This window comes from Bactrocera neohumeralis, chromosome 6 (assembly GCF_024586455.1).
Source record: "Bactrocera neohumeralis isolate Rockhampton chromosome 6, APGP_CSIRO_Bneo_wtdbg2-racon-allhic-juicebox.fasta_v2, whole genome shotgun sequence".
Taxonomy (NCBI): domain Eukaryota; kingdom Metazoa; phylum Arthropoda; class Insecta; order Diptera; family Tephritidae; genus Bactrocera; species Bactrocera neohumeralis.
In genome coordinates, this window is record NC_065923.1 from 71,955,777 (window position 1) to 71,976,909 (window position 21,133).

A 21,133-nucleotide genomic window follows, 5' to 3' on the forward strand; every position below is an offset into this window, starting at 1 on the left:
AATTTAAAATATTCCATTTTTTTTTAACTTTTTTACATAATAATGTATACGAATTTTTTATTGAAATTAAAAAATATAGAAGATTAGTGTCTCGTGCTGTGTTTACAGCTGCAATGTCATCCGCGTAGCCAAGTTTTAGTATAGCGTCGCACCTCATGTTCCATAAGTCTGGGACTAAAATGAATCCTTGTGCTGGTCGCTCTGCTGGGATTTTTTTTAGGATTTTTGCTGGAATCCCGTCCGGGCCGGGTGATTTGTTGGCCTTGAGCTTGCCCGTGGCTAGTTGCAGCTCTTCGAGGGTAAACTGGAGAAGCTGCGGAAATCTTAGAGTCTGTTTTGGATCACTAGTCCTTTTTTCATGTGTGGGTAACATTGCTTTTACGATGTGATCCATTTTGACAGCGGTTAAGTCAGGTGGCTTTGCTTGAGCACCGAGTTTTTTTCATTAATATTTTATACCCAAGTCCCCAAGAGTTTTTGTTATTATCCACGCGTAGTTCCTCGTACTTTTTCTTTTTGCTATCATCGATGGTGTGCTTCAGCTCCTTTTTTGCTGCTTTGTATTGCTCGGCTTCTCGGGATGCGGCTGCTCTAAAAATTATTTTCTGGTAACAGTGATTTTGTGTATGAAAATATAAATTAATAAAACATTGCGAAAATATAATTGTGGTTAAGAAATACATATTTTTATTAGGCTGACAAGATTTCACATATATTTCTATTAATTCTACAACTTAGAATATAAAACATGTACATTCGAATATATTATTTTCCATTACAAAAACGCTTTATGAATCTAACAACAGCTTCGACCTTGACTAAACACTTTCCATATAAATATTGGATATAATAATTAAACTTACATATTTACAAATATATGTACATATGTATGTCTGTTGATATGCAGCTGAAACTATGATCACGTGTCATTTTGGCAGCTAAGAAAATCGTTAATAATAATAAGGAAAAATACAAATGCAAAAAATTAGAAAATAAAAATTTTTTAAACTATTTTTCAAAGCGCAGAAAATGCTAAAATTATATTCTATTTATTCATATATGTAAGGTATAGGCACAGTTTGGTTGTTTTTTCATAAACTCAGACTGTTTTTAGAGATAGCTTAAAAGCGAGTGTGACAGTTTTTCAAATTCAAAAAAGTATTACAATGCCAACTAAATAGACTAATAGATAAAATATAATTTTTTTAAATGCTACTTATTTATTTAAATACGAAATTTATTGCATTGTTTGTAAAAAATACAAAAAATGCAATCAATCAAAAAGATTTAAGCGCATTTTCTTATGAAAAATTAATTTTAAAAATATATAAATAGCTAAACATAATGTATTAAGCATACATTTTCGCTAATACTTGTCTTCAATGCAGATTTAATGCTGTATCAAGTACGATTATTTACTATTTAATATATTATTGTTATATCATTTTTATTTACAAAATTATATAACACGATTATTTTTACAAATACACAACATTAATTTGGCTTTACGTCGAAATATACAAAATATGCTCGTATATTTATTTTTTTATTACTAATTATAATTTTTTTGTATAATATAAAAATTTTCATAAGTATGTTTTTACGAACTAAAACGAAAAAAAAATTCTACATAAATAATTTGCTTTTCAAAATAAGAGAGCAATTCTTTTTTTATAAAATAGTCTTTCATTTGTATGTATGTATATAATAGTGAGCGTTTAACGTTTTCACAAACGTTTACAGGAAGTATGTAATAGTCATATCCTACAGCTGGCAATAGCCAGCCTTGGTTTTCGAGCTTGATTTGAGCATTTAGTGATTATTCATATTGCAAAGTGAATACTGCTCGACGGCCCTAGAAGCGCACACTAACATGCCGCTGGTTTGTACTTGAAATGGTACAAGAATCACACATCGATTTCGATCAGTTTGCCATCGTTGCTGACTTCGGAGAGTAGAGTTTGAGCCAATTCCTTGCGCGCTTTTTGTATTACCCAAACCATGAGCGTTACACCGCAAATGACCTGAGAGTGGAGAGAAGAGCGGTATTAGTTAGCGAGTGGTTTTAATGGCAATTGTTGAGAAAAAATATAGTTTATATATAAAAAAATTATAGAAAATTAAGAATTTAAATTCCTCTAATAACTGTTTTTTTATTTTTTATATTAAATTTTTAATTTTTATATTTTTTTTATTTAAATAGATACATTTTTTATATTTTTTTAAATATTTTTTATATACACACATATTTTTTTAATTTTCATATTTAAATAATTTTTTTTTTAATATTTTTTTATGTTTAATATTTTAATATTCACACATTTTTTACAGACAAAACACATTTACAGACAAAATTTCATTTTTTATATTCACATTTATTTTTTAATTATTTAATAATATTCATATTAATTCATAAATTTTTCTTTCAACGGCAGTGCTGTGCTAACAGTTTGAATAGCATAGTTTCAGGCGCAACCAATATGCAGTCGGAACAACAGTTTGGTTTGCATTGAGTTCTCAAACTGTTTTGTTTACCTCAGTAAATAAATACAATGCAAGAAAAGTACTAGAGAAATTATTTTACAGAAAAATTAAAACAAAATATTGCGAATTTCATCAAGCGTTAAGAAAATTCATAAATTTTATAAATTTAATGTGTTTCAGGGGCACTGCACTTGCCTGATTTCGACAAATTGGCCTTACAAAGTGTAATTGGTTAGAGTGTCTGCCAGATAAGCAGGCATTAAAGATTTAGATTTATTACTTTGCATGCATATGTACATATAGATTAAAATACTTAGCATCGTGCCAATTTGTTTGTATAAAAATGTTGTGTAAACAATGTTGATCCAGCTGCTTCAAATGGATTTGTTTTTTAAACCAAAAAAATTTGTGAATGCCGACTGTGGGGCTCGTGCTTGCCACAGAGTATAATGTATAAAATTTTTATCGCAAAAATATGCCATATGTATGTATATGTATGTGCTGGCTTATTGTGGTTTAAAATTTAACTTATCAATGAGAAGATAATATAAGATTTACAACTGCCTTGATATAAAACTTTGGGAACAATGTTTGCATGAAAATATGCAATAATTGATATTTGAGAACGATTCACGGTGCAGGACCATATACTATTATACCACTAAATAATCATATATGCAAAAATACATACATATAAAAACATATGTATATGTAAACATGTATCTTATTAGGCATTGAAGCAATAAAAATGCTAATGGCTTTATATCATGGAATAATTTTGATTTCAAATCGGTCATTTAGCCTAACAATCAGACTGAGTTAAGACTTATAAACAAAACGTGTTTAGTGTAACTCAACCTTGCCGCTAAAATTATAAACAGTTTAATTAAATATATAAAAGTAACTTGAAAATTCTCACCTCCAGTCCGAAACTGATGTAGCCTGTCACCGCCGTGCCATGGTTGCTCAGCACTTCCTGCATTGAACGCAAAGTTGAGCCCAAATACGCGTTGATAATCTGCGCCGGCAGCAGTCCTATAAGTGAGGCCGTGTGATAGACACGTGGGTTAATTGTACTGACCTAAATTAAGTAAATATTTCAAAAATGTAAATAACGGTAATTAGTTCAGAAAATTGCACGAATAAGCGGTTTGCAGCTGATTGTAGCAAGAACTTGTTTGTATCGCATGTTGTTGCCATAACTAGGCACAAAACGAAAATGAAACACAAAAATCTACCGATACAACCGACAAAAAAAAAACAAACATTTTACCACTGATAATTGCAAAAAAGGCGGTATAGTCAATGGCACAGCACATACGCTCAGACAAACACACACACTATCTAACTTATTTGTCACCGAAAATTAGTATGCAAAGGTTGTTTATGGCAACACAAAGAATTGTAATTATTTTTTGCTTGTCATTTACAGTCGCTGCGATAGTATAATAAATTATAATAATAACAAAATTAAAAATAATAAATTATTTGCGGAGAAAAATTGGCATTTTTACGAAACGAATGGAAATGTTTAATAACTTAAAAAAATTTAAAATTTTTACAAAAAGAAAAAAATTAAAAAAAAAACTTTAGACAAGAAAATTCGGGAAAATATATAAATAAAATTTTTATAAAAAAATTTGAATTGAAAAATAAAACTAAATAATTATATAAATAAAACTTTTAGTAAAATTAAAAAAATATAATATATTATAATATAAAAAACTGTATACAAATAAAATTAAAGAATTTATATATACATGTAAATAAAAAAATTTATGCAAATAAAATTATTTAATAAAAATAAAAAAAATTAAATAAATAATTAATTATTATATAGAAGAAATTTGATATTTTTACAAAACGAATGCAATTTTTGATAAAAACAAAAAATATATACTATAATTTTTAGAAAAAGAAAATAAATTCAAAAAATAAACATATATAAAAATAAAAAAAAATATAAAAACAAAAAAAATTTACAAATAAAAAAAATTAAATAAAAAATTAATTATTATACAGAAAAAATTTAAATTTTTACAAAAAGAATGCACATTTTTGATAAAAAGTTTAGAAGCTACATAGTTTCTGGGGAAAAAATAAAATTTAGAAAAAAATTTGGAAAACACATATACTAAATCATAAAAGTCGAATCGCATATAAAATAAATTTAAAATGAACTTTTGCACAAAAAAATATTTAAAAAAATATAATTTTCTTAGAAAAAATTGTAATTTTTCCAAAAAAAATGCAAAACTGCAATAAAGAAATTTCTATAAAAAAAATGTGTGGATAAAATTAAAAAAAGTAAAAACAAACAAATTTTTCCAAAAAATTTTTACTTAAAATTAAATAAAATAAAAAGTTCAAATATATAATAATTTATTATAAAGAATGTTTTTTTTTTGATAAAAAGTTTAGAAGCTAATTTCTAGAAAAAAAAAAATAAAAATAGCTTTTGGAAAAATATAATAAAGTATTTGTTGGAAAATTTACTAAAAGTAAATAAATTTAAAATTAATATTTTACCAAAAAAATACTTTATTTTATATAAAAAATATTATTTTTACAAAAACGAAAATGGTGAACTTCAATAAATAAATTTATACAGATACAATTTTTAGATAAAATTAAAAAAAAAACATAAATTAAAAAAAAAATTTAAGAAAACAAAATAAAAAAATTATGTACAATGCAAAAAAATTACAAAAAAACTTTAAATAAAGAACTAAAATAAAAATGTAAAATATTTTTGAAATAAAAAAATATATAAAGCAAAATAAAAAAAGTATAATAAATTAAATCTATGTTCAAAACAAAAAATTAAAAGATTTACAAAAAAAAACTTTAAATAAAATAAAAATATAAACAATTTTGGAAATAAAAAAATTTAAAACAAAATAAAAAATTTATGTACAAATAAAAAAGAAACTTAACAAAAAAAAATAAAATGAAAAAATGAAAAAATAAAATAGAAAAATAAACAAATTTAAAAAACCATAAAAATATGATGTACAAATTAAGCAATAAAAACATTTACCGAAAAACATTTTAAAATAAAAAAAAATAAATAAAAATATAAACAATTTTGAAAAATAAACTAAATAAAAAAGAATGTACTTTAAACGAATTAACTAAAAGTAATAAAATTAAAGTAAATTCATTACTTTGTGTTCCCGATAAGCACAAATGTTCTAAATATAGTAAAAGTCAATTATTTAAAATTAAGGAAATAGTTGTGCTAATTGCCCTTTCCGCATGCAAAGTCTAAAGAAGAAAAAAACGTTGACTTTGGTAGCACTGAAGCTAACAGTCTTCACAATTAACCAAGTTTTCCATAAGTAGAAAAACGTGATTTTGAACGTTCAGTTTGTATGGCAGCTATATGATATAGTAATCCAATCTGAAAAATTTCTTCGGAGATCATAGCGCTGGCTTGATAAAAAATTTATGCCGAATTTCATGAAGATATCTCTTCAAATAAAAAAGTTTTCCATACACGAAGTAAAGTTTTCATGAACTCTGCATACTGCCACGCCATTATTCTTGTATACATATGGTATTATACAAATATCGCACGTTGTTGACATCAACACATACTTTACTTAAGCCATAAAATTTTCAAATTCATTACTTTTCTTTTACTGTTCGCGTTAAGTGAAATGAATGCCTTGCTCGTGGCCAAAAATAAATGAAATATCGATTTTTTTAAATACTTATATCCATTTATCTATATACGTACTATACATACATATACATATGTAAGCCCGCAATTATTTGATGGCGTCAACTTTAATTTCAAAATAGATAAAGTTAAAGCTCGTTTTTCCTGCGCAAAAATTTCTTAAGTAATCAGCGGAGCGTAAATTGCAAGTAGAGTTACTAAGTAAGCCAGCGATAAGGCACACGGCTCACTGCACTCATCCGCTCCCCGCTTAGTTGTTTATTTACGCAATTGTCGCACAACTTGAGTTTACTTATTTTCTTAGCACGTTTTGGGGATAGCAACAATCCAGATTTCAAATATAGTAAAACGAGTTTGACAAATTTAAATCGCATATTTATTTTGTATGTGTGAGTGTGTGATTGTAGGACAATACTTTCTGATTGCGGGCTGTTTGCATATCTAATGATAATTTAATTGCAGTAAATACAGTACTTAGGTTATAATGCAATAATCATTAGTCGAGCGGCAACTTATGACATGGAGAAACACAACTACAATGGCACGTACATATATATACAAGTATTAAATATTCACATTCGACTATTATTGAGGAGGAAAGTTAGCTAATTGTGAGTGTTACAAGTAAAACTTCCAACTGTAATCGATTTCGTTTAAAAACTTAGTATATGCAGATATAATTATACACATACATATGTACATATACATACACGAATATGTACATATATCCTAATTGCTCTATATTGGCTGAATTCTTGGCTAATGAGTTTCAAACTACTCATACCGTCACGTTCATATCAAAGTATAATATAAATCCTAACAATGTTACACGATTGCTAAGTTTCTGAAACGATTTTTTTTTTAATTTGCAAAGCATTTGCTTTTATTGTTGCTGTACCAATATTATAAAACGTAATGAGCTATGTAAGCCATTATGCCAATATTAAAATTCCATTATTCTAATATATAAATGATAAAATTCTGATAAAGCAGACTTTAAGGTTTTGAAAACATTTATAGAACCTTAGTTAAAAACTCGTAAAAATTGTCTTTAACTTTGCAATTTTGGAATATTTTTTTACAATTTTCACTAAAATAAAGTTTAGTGCCTTTAAAATTATATGACTTACGACTAGCGTTTGTTGTCTTGTTAATTTTTTTATAAAAACCTGAATTAAAAATTTAGAAAAACTTCCTTTAAAGACTTACATAGGTAATGAACTATAAACTTTCAGAAGTTTTGAAAAATCTGAAAAAATTAAAAACGAAGTAAAACTTTACCTGTAAAGACTTTATGAACTATAACTTTCTGAATGTGCAAGATATTGTTTAAAAAAAATTCCATACATTTCTAGGCGGATTTGCTCTCAAATTGAGCTGTATTCAAGTTTTACAAAAAATATTGAAATTTTTTTTATTTAGAAATTTTTGAAAAATCTTGAAAATTTTAGAAAAAATTATTGAGTAATATGGATAATTTTTGGAATTTTTTTTCTTAGAATTTTAAAAATCCTGAAAAAATTTTGTAAAAGTTTTGAAAATCTCAGAAAAATTTTAAATTAAATTAAATTTCTGAATATTTTTCAACACATCTAAAATAATATTATTACAATTTTTGAAAATTAAAATTAAATCTGGAAAATTTTTTGAAATTTTTTTCGAAGAAAAGTTTTAAAAATCTGTTTCGAAAATTTTCCAAATTTTCTAAACATTTCACAAATCTAATATTGTTACCAATTTTTGAAAATTTTCAGTTTTTTTAACGTTTTTGTTATCTAATTGAACTAATTTAAAAAAAATTTGAAAATTTTTTAAAATTTTTTCAATTTGTTATTCTTAGAAAAATCTTGCAAACTTTGAAAAATCTGAAAAATGTTGAAAATTTCGCTCGACATCTAATTAATATTGACATTTTTCAAGTTTGTTTATACGTTTTTGCTATCAAATTTAACTACTTTAAATTGAAAAAAAAAAATAAAAATCATTAGTTAAGTTTTTGAAACATTTTTTCTTAGGAAAATTTGGAAAATATTGAAAATTTCGACTCTAATCAAGATAATAGTTTTTTAAAATGTTTTTTTAACGTTTCTGCTATTCAATTGCACAATGTATTTAAAAAAAATTTTGAAAATTTTTTGAAATTGTTTTTTAGAAAAATTTTGAAAACCACATCTAATTAATATAATATTATTTGCTATCAAATTAAACTAGTTTTAAAAAATTTTGAAAAATATTAAAAATATTTGAAAATTTTTTTCTTTGAAAAATCTTAAAAATTTCGACTCTAATCAAGACAATATTACTACGATTTTTGATTTTTTCCAAGTTTTTTACGTTTTTGTTATACATTTGAACTACTGTGAATTTAAAAAAAAAATTTGAAAAAAAATCGAAAATATTTTGAAAATTATTTTTTTTTTAATTTTAATAAATTTGAAAAGTCTTAAAACTTTTGAATATTTAAATCTTTAAAATTTTGTAAAATATTGAGACATCTAATTAATTTGACATTTTTCAAGTTTGATTATACGTTTTTACTATCAAATTTAACTGCTTTAAATTGAAAAAAAAAAAAAATAAAAATAATCAGTTAAGTTTTTGAAACATTTTTTTTTAGGAAAATTTGGAAAATATTGAAAATTTCGACTCTAATCAAGATTATAGTTTTTTAAAATGTTTTTTTTTAACGTTTTTGCTATCCAATTGAACTATGTATTTTAAAAAAATTTTGAAAATTTTTTGAAATTGTTTTTTAGAAAAATTTTAAAAACGACATCTAATTAATATAATATTATTTGCTATCAAATTAAACTAGTTTTAAAAAATTTAGAAAAATATTAAAAATATTTGAAAATTTTTTTTCTTGAAAAATCTTACAAATTTTGAATAATCTTAAAAATTTCGACTCTAATCAAGAGAATATTACTACGATTTTTGACATATTTCAAATTTTTTTGCGGTTTTGTTATAAATTTAAGCTACTGTAAATTTTTAAAAAATTTCAAAACTTTTTAAAATTATTATTTTTTTTTTAATTTTAATAAATTTGAAAAGTCTTTAAACTTTTGAATATTTAAATCTTTAAAATTTTGTAAAATATTGAGGAATTCTGCATGATAAATACATATAATATTAGCAAAAGCTTAAGATTTTTGATATTTTTCAAGTTTTTTATAATAATTGTTTTTTCTTTTTTTGTAACTCTTTGGCAAATTCTTAAAAAAAAATTGAAAAGATTTTATGTCTCTAAAATTTTTTTTAAATATAAAAGAAATTATTAAAAAAAATGTATTTTAGAAAACACCTTAAATATGTTTTATCTGCGATATTTTTAAAATATTTTTAAAGCTTTTTACGATCTTCTGGTGTTTGAGAGCTTGAAAATTCTTTGAAAAATTTTAAAAATCTTGCAAAAATTTTAAATAATTTTAAAATTTTCAATTTATTTTCTATATTTGAGACTAGATATCCAACAATTTTTTGAACAATCTTAAAATTTTAGAATTTTCAATTTATTTTCTATATTTGAGACTAGATATCCAACATTCGAAAATAGATTGGAAAATAAATCGATTAAATTTATTTATAACACGCGCTTAAAAGAATATTTGATATTTTTCAAAAGTATATACTTGTATTTATACATTTATGTAACCGCCCTACACTGTTGTAAAAACTTATGACTGCACTGCAATAAAAGACAAGTCAATTCACTGTCTTTGGAAGAGAAACGAAAAAGTTGCCTGCAACCACACGGAAATTTATTGTTTATAAACAATACTTGTATATTTGAATATTTATGTATGTATGCAGATGAAGAGGTTGCAGTTGACGTCGATATCTGTACATATACTATACAAACGAGTATGAGCTATAAACAATTAGCACTTGATATGCAAAATAAATTTCAAATAAACAACACAATAAAATGGTCCATATGCATTAATTGAAAGAAATTGGTATAGAAATTTATTTTTATCAACAATTTTGTACAATATACATATACATATATGTACATATACTTTTTTATATGTGTGGTATCGGGGGAAAACAATAACAATATACTCACAGCCTTCAGCTAGAAATTTTTATTGCTTGTTTTAAAAAATACATTTTTAGTGCCTTTTATTAACCTCGAAAAAAAAATGCGCGAAGCATACGTTAGAGAATTCTTTTTTCGTGTGTTTGATCATTTGACGCTTCTTTTTATTGTTGATCAGTTGAGAACTGATGATTTTCTACAATCAGTGTTAAATTACTGATAAGAGCGAGACATATAAATTCAATTGAAATTATGGTGGCAGTGTTTTGAAAATGAAAAAAATTTGAAAAAAAACTGTTTCTCCAATATTAAAAAAAGCAAAAAAAAAACAAGAAAACACATCAACTTCGGTAGTCACGAAACTATAATACCCTACACAAATAAAAACAAAGAAGTTTTCATACAAAAACTTGATTTTGATAGTGCAGTTTGTATGGCAGCTATATGCTATAGTGGTCCGATTTAAATAATTTCTTCTGCGAACGTACCGTTATTTGATAGAAAAATTCCTGCAAAATTTCGTGAAGATATCTCGTTAAATAAAAAAGTTTCCATATAAGAACTTGTTTTGGATTGTTCAGTTTGTATGACAGCTATATGCTATAGTGGTCTGAACTGGAAAATTTCTTTAAATATTTTAGCGTTGCTTTCAACAATAATCTCTGCCGAAATTTCGTGATGATATCTCGTTAAGTTAAAAAGTTTTTCATACATAATTATTTTTTCATCGTTTAGTTTGCTGTCATACAATCATATATGCTATAGTATTCCGATCTGAAAAATTTCTTTAGATATTTATGCGTTGCTTTAGATAACAAGCCATACTAAATTTCGTGAAGATATCCCGTCAAATTAAAAAGTTTTTTATACAAGAATTTGATTTAAAATTTCAGTTTTATGACAGCTATTTGCTATAGTGGTGATCTGGAAAATTTATTTAGATATTTTAGCATTGCCTTCAACAATAATTCCTGCCGAAATTTCATGATGATATATCGTTAAGTTAAAAAGTTTTTGATACATAATTCTTTTTTCATCGTTTAGTTTGTATGACAGCTATATGCTATAGTAGTCTGATTTGGAAAATTTATTTAGATATTTTAGCGTTGGCTTCAACAATAATTCCTGCCAAAATTTCATGATGATATCTCGTCAAATTAAAAAGTTTTTCATACAAGAATTCTTTTTCGATCGTTCAGTTTGTATGACAGCTATATGCTATAGTGGTCCAATAACAGCGGTTCCGACAAATGAGACGCTTCATTGGCATAAACGGGTGTGTACAAAATTTCAAAGTGATATCTCAAAAAATTAGAGACTAGTTAAGCGTTAAAAAAAACAGTGGAGCAGTTTTAAAACTAAATTTTTAAATTTATATTTAATTTTTAATTTTTTTACTATTTTCTTAAAATAAAACCTACCTATTAATATTTAAAAAATACGTATTTATCATACTAATTATATTTATTCATTTTTTTATTCAAAAATTTTTCAATAACTGTGCGTAGTACTATAAGTGTTAATGTTATGCCACAACTGGCAGTAATGCAAACAGCGCTTCAGTGCCATTGTTTTGCTCCACAGCGTGGTCTATATCCAGAGATATTTATACCATATGTATGTATGTCTGTTTATATATCTATAAATATATCATGAGAATATGGGGCGCATATGTTTCGCGTTTAAATATGAATTTTGTGCAGAAGCAGTGAAAAATCGAAAATTATTGTTATAAATTAAACAAAACACTAAATTATAGCCACGAGTAACGCATACACGCACACACAACAATACAAACATATAATTTTTTATAATTTCTATATGGCGCACACATGTTTAATTGTGGCTAGCCGCAAAAGCACACACACACACCTATGCAGACATTGTAAGTATGAAGGCAAAAAAAGTTATCTGCATGGAAATTACAAGAATTACAGATGTTTGATTTGCCAACGGCTGGCCCACAACCCCCACAACTCGCGTGCGTGCGTGTGGCAATCGTTAGAAAAAAAGTAAGAACATTTATTAGCGGTTCTGGGCGTGTTTCTTGTACGACAATGTGTGTGCATGTATTTATATTTGCATTTTTATTTTTTTTTTTGTTTTTGTAAAATGGTGCAGTAACTCTTGACTTACCGCAAAAATCATATTTTGCACGCCAAATGGAATGGGCGTTAAGCGCGTAAAGAGCACGACTCTGAATGCCTTTGGTCCCGATATAACGCGCAGTATAGCGCGTGCAGTCTCATTTTTAATTATTCTGAAAAATTAATGGAACATTGTTGTAATAAAAACATGCGTATATCGTCACCTAAAATGCAAAATAACGTAACATCACTTTTCATAAGTTGACAGGTGAAGGAAAAGTTATATAATAGGAACCATTCGCATTGGAACAAAATTTGAGTTTTGGTGGTAAAGTGGTTAGATATTGGTTATAAAATGGTTATGCATTGGTTATAAAATGGTTATATATTGCTTATAAAATGGTTATTTATTGGTTATATATTGGTTATAAAATGGTTATATATTGGTTATGTATGACAGCGGAAGCAGAAAATATAATGCTACACATACATATGTGTTTAAGATGTGAATCGTAAGCAATCAATTTTATTTTTTTTATTTTTTTTTATTTTTATTTTTTTAGTATATTATTATTATTTCGATATTTTTGATGATTTGTTGTTTTGCATTTTAGCCGACGATATGTAAACAGTAAAAGTATAATAGATATTTTTATAGAATAAAAAGCGAAGTTTAGTTCAGGTAAAATTTTTTTTTCGATTTTTTGAAACAATATTTGTTTACTTATACGGAAACTAAAAGAAAAATTAATGAATCGGCAATTCAAATGCTTTGAAATCGTGGTGAAATAAAGCTGCTTTGATTTGTTTATTTTCATGCTGACTTTTCAAGTGTTTCCTGTGTTTTTGTGGTTTAAAAACAGAGGCAATCTGTGGTTCTTGTAGTTTCTTATAAATAAATGAGTTCGCTAAAATATTAACATACAGCGACTATCAATAGGGATGGTCCGGATGTGTGGAAAATCGGAAGAGTGGTGCCACTATTGAAACCTGGGAAATCCAACAAAGGGAGTCCTATATAATTTTAATGGAGACAATTTTAGTAATATATCTAATGGATGGCAGAGACAAGGTATCTGACATGGAACTTTTGAATCATATCATAGCTCTAAAAACTTTGCACTTAGAGTAAGCTTTTCTAATAGAAGAATATAGGATCGAATCATTTCAACGCTTCTTTCTCGAAAGTTTCAACTTTGCCAGATGAAGGCAAAAACACTCAGATTATCAGATTAGGCATCCGGTGAAAAAGCGGAATAGAAATAAAACTCTTATACAGATCTGTGCTTTCACATAACAGTCTAACCATCTAAGCTAACCTAAACTTTTCTGAGTAAAAGTGAATCAACCAAACCAACTAACTATCCCAATCATTTATATAAATAATCAGCATATACACTTCTTGGCTTCCGCATTACTGCTGGCAGTCGTAACATCGTAGTTGTAGACAATTCTTCTGAACAAGGAATCAGCCTAAGAACCGAAAACCAAATGAATAGAAAAAGGAGAAGCAATTTTCTGATTGGTTAGACTGACAGGAAGACCGTAGTTTGTGCAGATGCGAATACAACGAAAAGATCTAAGAAGGCAGCTCAGAAGTACAAGAGAACCTACAAGTACTATAGAACGACGTAGTAAGACAAATGAAAACACAGCGTCTGCACACTGAAAAAATTTAGACAGACACTCTAACACTCCAAATACTACCCCATAGTGGTAGGAATGAGATTCATCTAGATTGAAAATAGTAGGAAAGGACATGCTGTTTCGAACGGGCGACAACTTGTGAAAAAAAACTCGAAATCGCTTGGGTGTTTACTAGTGTAATAGAAAGGAAGAAGATTTATACGATTTTAAGGGGTTATACTTTCTACTTGAGAGTCTCAAAAAATAGAGTTTTTGCATATATTTATATCGATTGTATAAATTGATCCGACAAATAATTCTGAAGATAGGGCTATAACTCTTTAAGGCTTCCTCATTATAGAAAATAAAATTTCATCATATAAGTATAGAGTGCTATATAATTAGCAACAATATATTTAAACAATCAATTACTTCATTGGCATTGTTCATCCTCTTCACAGTGTGTCATTTTATAAACTGATTAAATCATTATTTCAAGTGCTAACTTCTGAAATGATTGATCGCGTGCCTTTTTTTATCAGGTTCCACACACATATTCGCAAAGTAAATACAACAAGAGATATAATACATAGAGATAAAAGCTGTTATAACTGAAAGCGTGTGTAAATTGACGGTGAACGATAACATTAAATAAGCTGTTTGGGTGTCGAAATTAGCAACAGTATCGTGATATATCACCTAACTGTTTACTGTACTCGAACAACATATATTTCTACATAATATAACCAACTTGTTCTGTTTAAAAATATTGTAAATCAATAATTGAAAATGTAGACCAATTTAGATAAGCAGAGATAAATATAGAAAAGCACTCGTCATAGAGAGGTGCTTCTGTGCTTTTCTGGTACACTAAGGGCCGTTTTCTCAATGTCTGTTTAGTAACAACTATCAGTTCAGTTCTGGTTAACTTAACCAATACTCCTTTTTTCTACTAGGAACCCTTTTTTTAACCAGAGCTTAACTGACAAATGGCTGTTAATCAGACATTGAGTAAACGAATCTAAGTGGGCTTAAGGATGATACCCTCTTATGCGACTTCTTCAAAGTAATGCTGGAAAAAGTGTTACGCGCCGATAACCTGAACAGCAGTGGCACTGTCTACTATAAAAGGACAATGCTACCGGGGTAAGCAGATGATATTAAAAACGTAGAGCAGCAAGCGCAGCCTTTTCCAGCCTAGAAACAGAACCGAAAGAGGTTCGTTTTGTGATGAACGAGAGCAAGATAAAGTATCTGGGCCACACACAAAGACTCCTTGCATGATGGGAACTCTGTCACTGTTGGTAGCTCTAAATTTGAAAAAAAAGTGAAGAACTTTGTCTCGGAACCAGCATAATTTCCACCAACAATCTAAGCCTGAAGATCAAGCGCAGAATAACTCTTGACAGCTGGTGATATCTTGCGATCTATTTACAATTAAGAAGCCGATCCCTCTCTCGACCAACAAAAATTACGATCTATAAGTCGCTTATCATTCCCGATCTATAATAGGGAGCAGAAACGTGGACGATGAGAAAGTAAGATGAGAAATGTATTAGAGTATTCGAGAGAATTGTTCTTCGCTAGGTCTTTAAGAGGCGTCCGATGGATGGAACCACGAATTTTACGAGCACTTCGACGACATATTATATACACGGTGAGGTGTATTAATATCCAACGAATGCGCTGGTGGTATACGGAGCAGAAACGTGGACGATGAGGAAGCGAGAAATACATATATTGATTGATGATGGTTTTTAGAGCCGTCCGACGGATGGAACTACTGAGTGCATAAAAATCCAACGAATGCGCTAGCTAGGAGTACGTTATGCCATATTGCCCCAGCGAAAAGCTTCTTCGATTGGAGATCAGAAGTGGACAATGGAAGCAGGGGCGTCCACAATTTTATTCTTCAAAATTGCTTGAAATTTGAATTTGTACTATCTTTTATAAGTTAGCTCTGATCTATCATATGTAGTTGAGCGACTTTCAACAATGTCTTGATTAAGTATAACTTGATTAAGTATACTTTAACAATCAAGTGGTAGAAATGTAGACTACCAAATTCTGATATTTTTAATGGCACAATAAATGTAAAATATGGCCATTGAAGGTGCTAGGTGAGCGCAATAAACAGAAGTCTATTGATGATAACAGTTTTATGAGACCTAAAGCTTATCGATTTTGCTTTTATGACACTGACAAGCAGTTTAGGTACAAAGAGCTTATTATTGTATAAAAAATTATATACAAAATTTAGGGAACATGATGTGTGGGTAAAAAGTATCCATACCAGATATTTACAGTAAGGGTAACCGGAATTTATGATATTAGCTGTGTTTACTAGTAAAAGATCTGCATGTGTGCGAGCTTTTGAACTTGTATCGCAGTTATCACCGGTTCAAACAGGCGCTTGTTTGAAGCATTGTACAATTACTCAGTTCGAAACTGGGTCAGCAGTTAATTCAAGCGCTTGACCCGCTAGTATAGCGGAATAGGCGCGTGTACCTACACAGTATACAAAACTATTACCCATTTGCATAGATTAATTGATGATGTCGGCAACACGGAAAATATACAATTTCAATGCATTCATACATTTGTAAAAAGGTACCGGCGGCGGTGATTTCCAATTCTATTGTGTACTACAATATATGACGTATGCCGAGTAAAAATCACCCATTAGCGCTTGATGTTAGGGTCGGCCGACAGCCGCTACAGCAGACCTTATTTATTTCATTTAATTTCTTGTTGATCGTAATTGACAGACATACAGACAGACAGACATAACAATAACACCGTTTAGCGGACAAATCGCTGGGGTAAACAACATGCGTGTGTACGCTTTAATACCTGGCGCTGAGGAAGTGTGGGGATGGCACGCACGTTACTAACGAAACTGCTTGGTAACAACTGCTATGAAACGTGTGCAAATATATGGATACTAATGAATATACATATGTAATACCATAAGACTACAATGAAGAATGCTTTATTTGATATCTAAGCGTTTGCGAGCCGATAAGTAGGTACACATGAAAAATATTATATACATAAAAATTGAAAGTATAAAGTTTGAAAACAACTAAAATTCAATTTAAATATAGAAAACGTTAACTTCGGCTGCACCGAAGCTATAATACCCTACACAAATACAAAGATTTCATACAAGTCTCTTTTGATAGGCCAGTTTCTAGGGCAGCTATACGCTATAGTGGTTTGATTTGAACAATTTCTTCAGACATTGTATCGTTGCCTCGGACAATAATCTATGAGGAATTTCCTGAAGATATCTCGTCAAATAAAATTTTTTTTCATACAAGGAGTTGAGTTTAATCGATCAGTTTCTATGGCAGCTACATGCTATAGTGGTCCGATTTGAACGATATCTTCGTAGATTATAGCGCTGTCTTGGAAAATAATCGAAGTCGAATTTCGATAAGATATCTCGTCAAATAAAAAAGTTTTCCATACAAGGACATGATTTTGATAGGCCAGTTTCTATTGCGGCTATACGCTATAGTGGTCCGATTTATGCAATTTCTTTGAAAATTATAACGCTGTCTTGTAAAATAATCCATGCCAAATTTTGTGACGACACCTTGTCAACTAAAAAAACTCAGCGAATCTGACAAGTGAGCAGTTTGTTGAAGCGAAAAGGATATGCACAAAATTGATGGTTGATATCTCAAAAACAGGGGGACCAGTTCGCGTATATACAGATAGACGGACTACTAATTTAAAGACATTTGAAGTTAAGCTACAAGTGCCTTCAGTCATGCATTGAATGGGTGCTCAACCGGAAATAGCTTCGGCTACAAGGTCTGACCAGAGACTTGATTCTGGTATCACAGAGAGCAGTAAGCACTTGGAGTTCGCTTCAATCTGCTCATCGAGGTCGGTCCTTCGGGGAAATTCTTGGTGGTTGTGGTTTAAACTCAAATGCGGGGAGAACTGACTATGTGGAGTCCGCTGTGCTCTTGCGCCCTCAGGGTTTAGGTCGTCGACGTTAGCTATCCACGTTAAATCCAATGGATGTCAGTGAAAAAGTGATGAATTTTAGTTGAGAGGTAGAACAAATCAATCTTGTTGGGTACGATAAAAACAAATTTCGGTTGTAAAACCATAAAAATTGGACAGAGAAAATCTATTCAGTGAAAAAGTGATGAATTTTAGTTGAGAGGTAGAACAGCTCAAACTTTAGGGCTACTATAAATTCAAATATCGGTCGTAAAGCCAAAACAAAGATTGAACAGAGATTCGAAAACTATTAGGATTTTTCCTTCATTAGAAAGTATTTTATGACTCTTAGTTCGAATAAAGTTGTCTCTAATATTACTAATCAGTAATATCTTTTGTTTGTGTAAAACTTAATAAAATTTTTTCTTTTTATTTCTTTCATTTCCAACGATTTGTACGTCCTACAATTCCATATTAGTTCACAAAGTTGTGGTAATATTCTAAGTCCTAACTTGACATTGTTGTAAACACACGCGCGTACTACTCTAATATTCATTACAATTGGATTTTTTATTTAATGGTTAACTGCTGTTGAAGGTGATGTCCTCGACTTTGAATGTCACGGAAACTCCTTGTTGAAGTGGTGTGTAATTAAATAGTAAACAATTGCTATATTACTTGATGAATTACAAAACTAAAGTATAGCGTGTTGGCATGATGACATAAGGGTTGAATGTGGTGAAAGAAATATTAATTCATTATTGATATAATATATTGGACAATCAAAACGATTTTTATAGCGATAAAGTATATGAAATGTTAGGTTGAAAATTCTTGTGTTTTTTTTCCAAACGCGTTGAACAAAATGATGTTATTTAAGTGCTGATCAAAGGTGTTTTCGTTAATTGAAAATTAATTTACAATCTAGACACATCAAACATAGTTTCAAGGTCCATTACTTACTTATGAATTGGGATGCGATGTCGGAAACTACGCACAGTCCAATGAACAATGGCTATACCCACATTAGCGCCCGTTATAATGATCAGTATGCCCTTTATGGCGCCAAACAGGTAACCGGAAGTGAGCATCAGCACAAAGTAACCCACTATTATTGGAAAGCTGACCACCATAAACGAGACCAACAGTATCGACACTATAACCCATGGGTTTTGCATTTCGATCCAGAGCAGGAATTGTTTTGTGTAATCGCGCGTCAGGTAGGCAAAACACAAAAATGCTACAATGGCGAGCAGCAACAGCAGGAAACCAATGACAATTTTTCGACTACACCAATTACGATTGCGCGCCTTAATCGCACCACGTGTATTGCGACGTGTACCGGTTGCGCTGCTGCTATAGCTAGCGTCAACACCGCCGAAGGCGTTAGCAGTTGGCGGCATAAGCAGATCGTGTTCGTCGTCAAGATCGACGGTCGCATCGTTGTCATAGTTGTTGAGTGTGTTGGAGGTGAGTTCGAGACTGGTTGAGGTCGCTGCATACACTATACCTCTATAACTGCTGCTGACAATTTCATCGTCCGTTAGACTAGTAGCAATGCGTCCATTGGGGTAATTTTGTTTGAGCACGATCGTTTTGGGGCGTATGCTACCGCTATAACTGTTACTTTTATGCAAAGACTTTGGCGGAAATGCATTATAGATGGCGTTGGACCGGTAAGCACTTTCTAAGAGTAGACGGTCGTCGTCGAAGAAGTTTGCCGGCGCGCGGGTAGGTGTGCTGTTACAAGTATAGGAATCTTTAGTGCGCTCGTATGCATTCTCCGTTCTTTCTTCATTATCACTTTCGCTTTGGGCATTATGTCTGCTTGTTGTCGCTGTTGTGGTGTGGGTGGCTACTTGTGGTACGCAGTAGTATGCCGATTTGCTGTTTTTGTTAGACTGATGCAGTGACCATTGTGGCCGTCCACTTGATGTAATCGCGTTAAAGTTCAAGGTCGCATTCATGTTTGTTTCTTTTTTGATAATTAGTGTATTTTTTGGTTATATGTATGTGGTCATACATACATATGTATATAAATTTGTATGTTGGAATGTTTACGCCAAAATGGAGTAGTGAATTATGCATTTATTTTTTGAAAACAACTCAACTGAGCAAGAAGAGAATATGTCATGCAAAATTATGAAAAGAAATGTGTTTGTACGAATTCTTCAAATACCGCGCCGGTTTCATACGAAATGCTGACATCTAATTGGTTTTATTTATAAAACGAAAACATGTCAATTTTCATATTTCACTCAATTTAGCGCAATGCTGTCATATACACAAAGCAAAGCCATACGCAGCCTCCGTTGGTGCGCACACCTCGTTTGTTGTTTATATATTTATTTATTTGTAAATATGTTTGTATTGTGTTGTATCTGTCTGTGGCTTGCCATCTGCTTTGCGCCTGCGAAGGCCTGTACGTTTTGCGTCGATGGGAGACGTCCCTGACTTTTTTTATTTATTTATTTTATGTATTTTTGTTTTGCTTTTCACGACAGCCTTTGTTTCGCTTTTTCTTTCGTCACAATTTGTGCACAGCCAAGAAGCACTGAAAACACTTTCAATTCACTTTCTTTTGCGAATGCAGCAGTAGCGTATAAACACATACATATGCAAATAAATATGCACACACATGCCTTTTGTATTTCTATGTTTATAAGACAATTATCACAGCAACTCAAGTATCAAGTTTAGTTGCGTCTTATAACTTCAGATTGATTTTATAATGAGTCAATTACATCGAAACACAAGCATGCTGTAACACGTAAATTATTACAAAATTAATTTTTCGTATAGCACAATTTATTTTAGCTGGCAAATGGAGCTTTAAAATTATTTTAATTTCAAAATCACACAATACTCTTGCAGTAGATTTGGATACATTAATAATAAACCAAACACACGCACAATGCAACACTCAAAGGATGCACCAAAATTGCGCAAAATAATCTCCGTTTTTGATGCCGTTGTCAATCTTGATCCTTTATGTACTTTATTTTGCTGCTTTTTAACAAAATATCAATTACAAAACTCTCTCAACATAAATATGAGTTTCTTATTTCAATTTGCAATATATTTTTGTTGTTTTTGCAAGCTAGGCGTATTGAAAGACCCTTTTACTTGTTATTAACTACAAAAGTTTAACCGCTTTTATTATACTCTCACATTCGATTTATTCAAGCAACTGAATTTGACTTTCTTCGCTATTGTTGTTGTGCTTTTTATTTCATGCGAATAGGAATA

General features: G+C 29.7%; 1 protein-coding gene across 1 annotated transcript; it reads right to left on the minus strand.

The window, feature by feature from the left end:
- Positions 1-661: 661 nt before the first annotated feature.
- Positions 662-21,048, minus strand: LOC126761159 (transmembrane protein 64). The gene is made up of 4 exons (XM_050477115.1): positions 18,848-21,048; positions 12,348-12,471; positions 3,404-3,565; positions 662-2,024 (listed from the first exon to the last, which is right to left on the minus strand). Exons 1-4 carry the CDS (start codon positions 19,849-19,851, stop codon positions 1,908-1,910), a joined length of 1,407 nt encoding a protein of 468 aa, XP_050333072.1. The 5' UTR covers positions 19,852-21,048; the 3' UTR covers positions 662-1,907.
- Between the last annotated feature and the right edge of the window lie 85 nt (positions 21,049-21,133).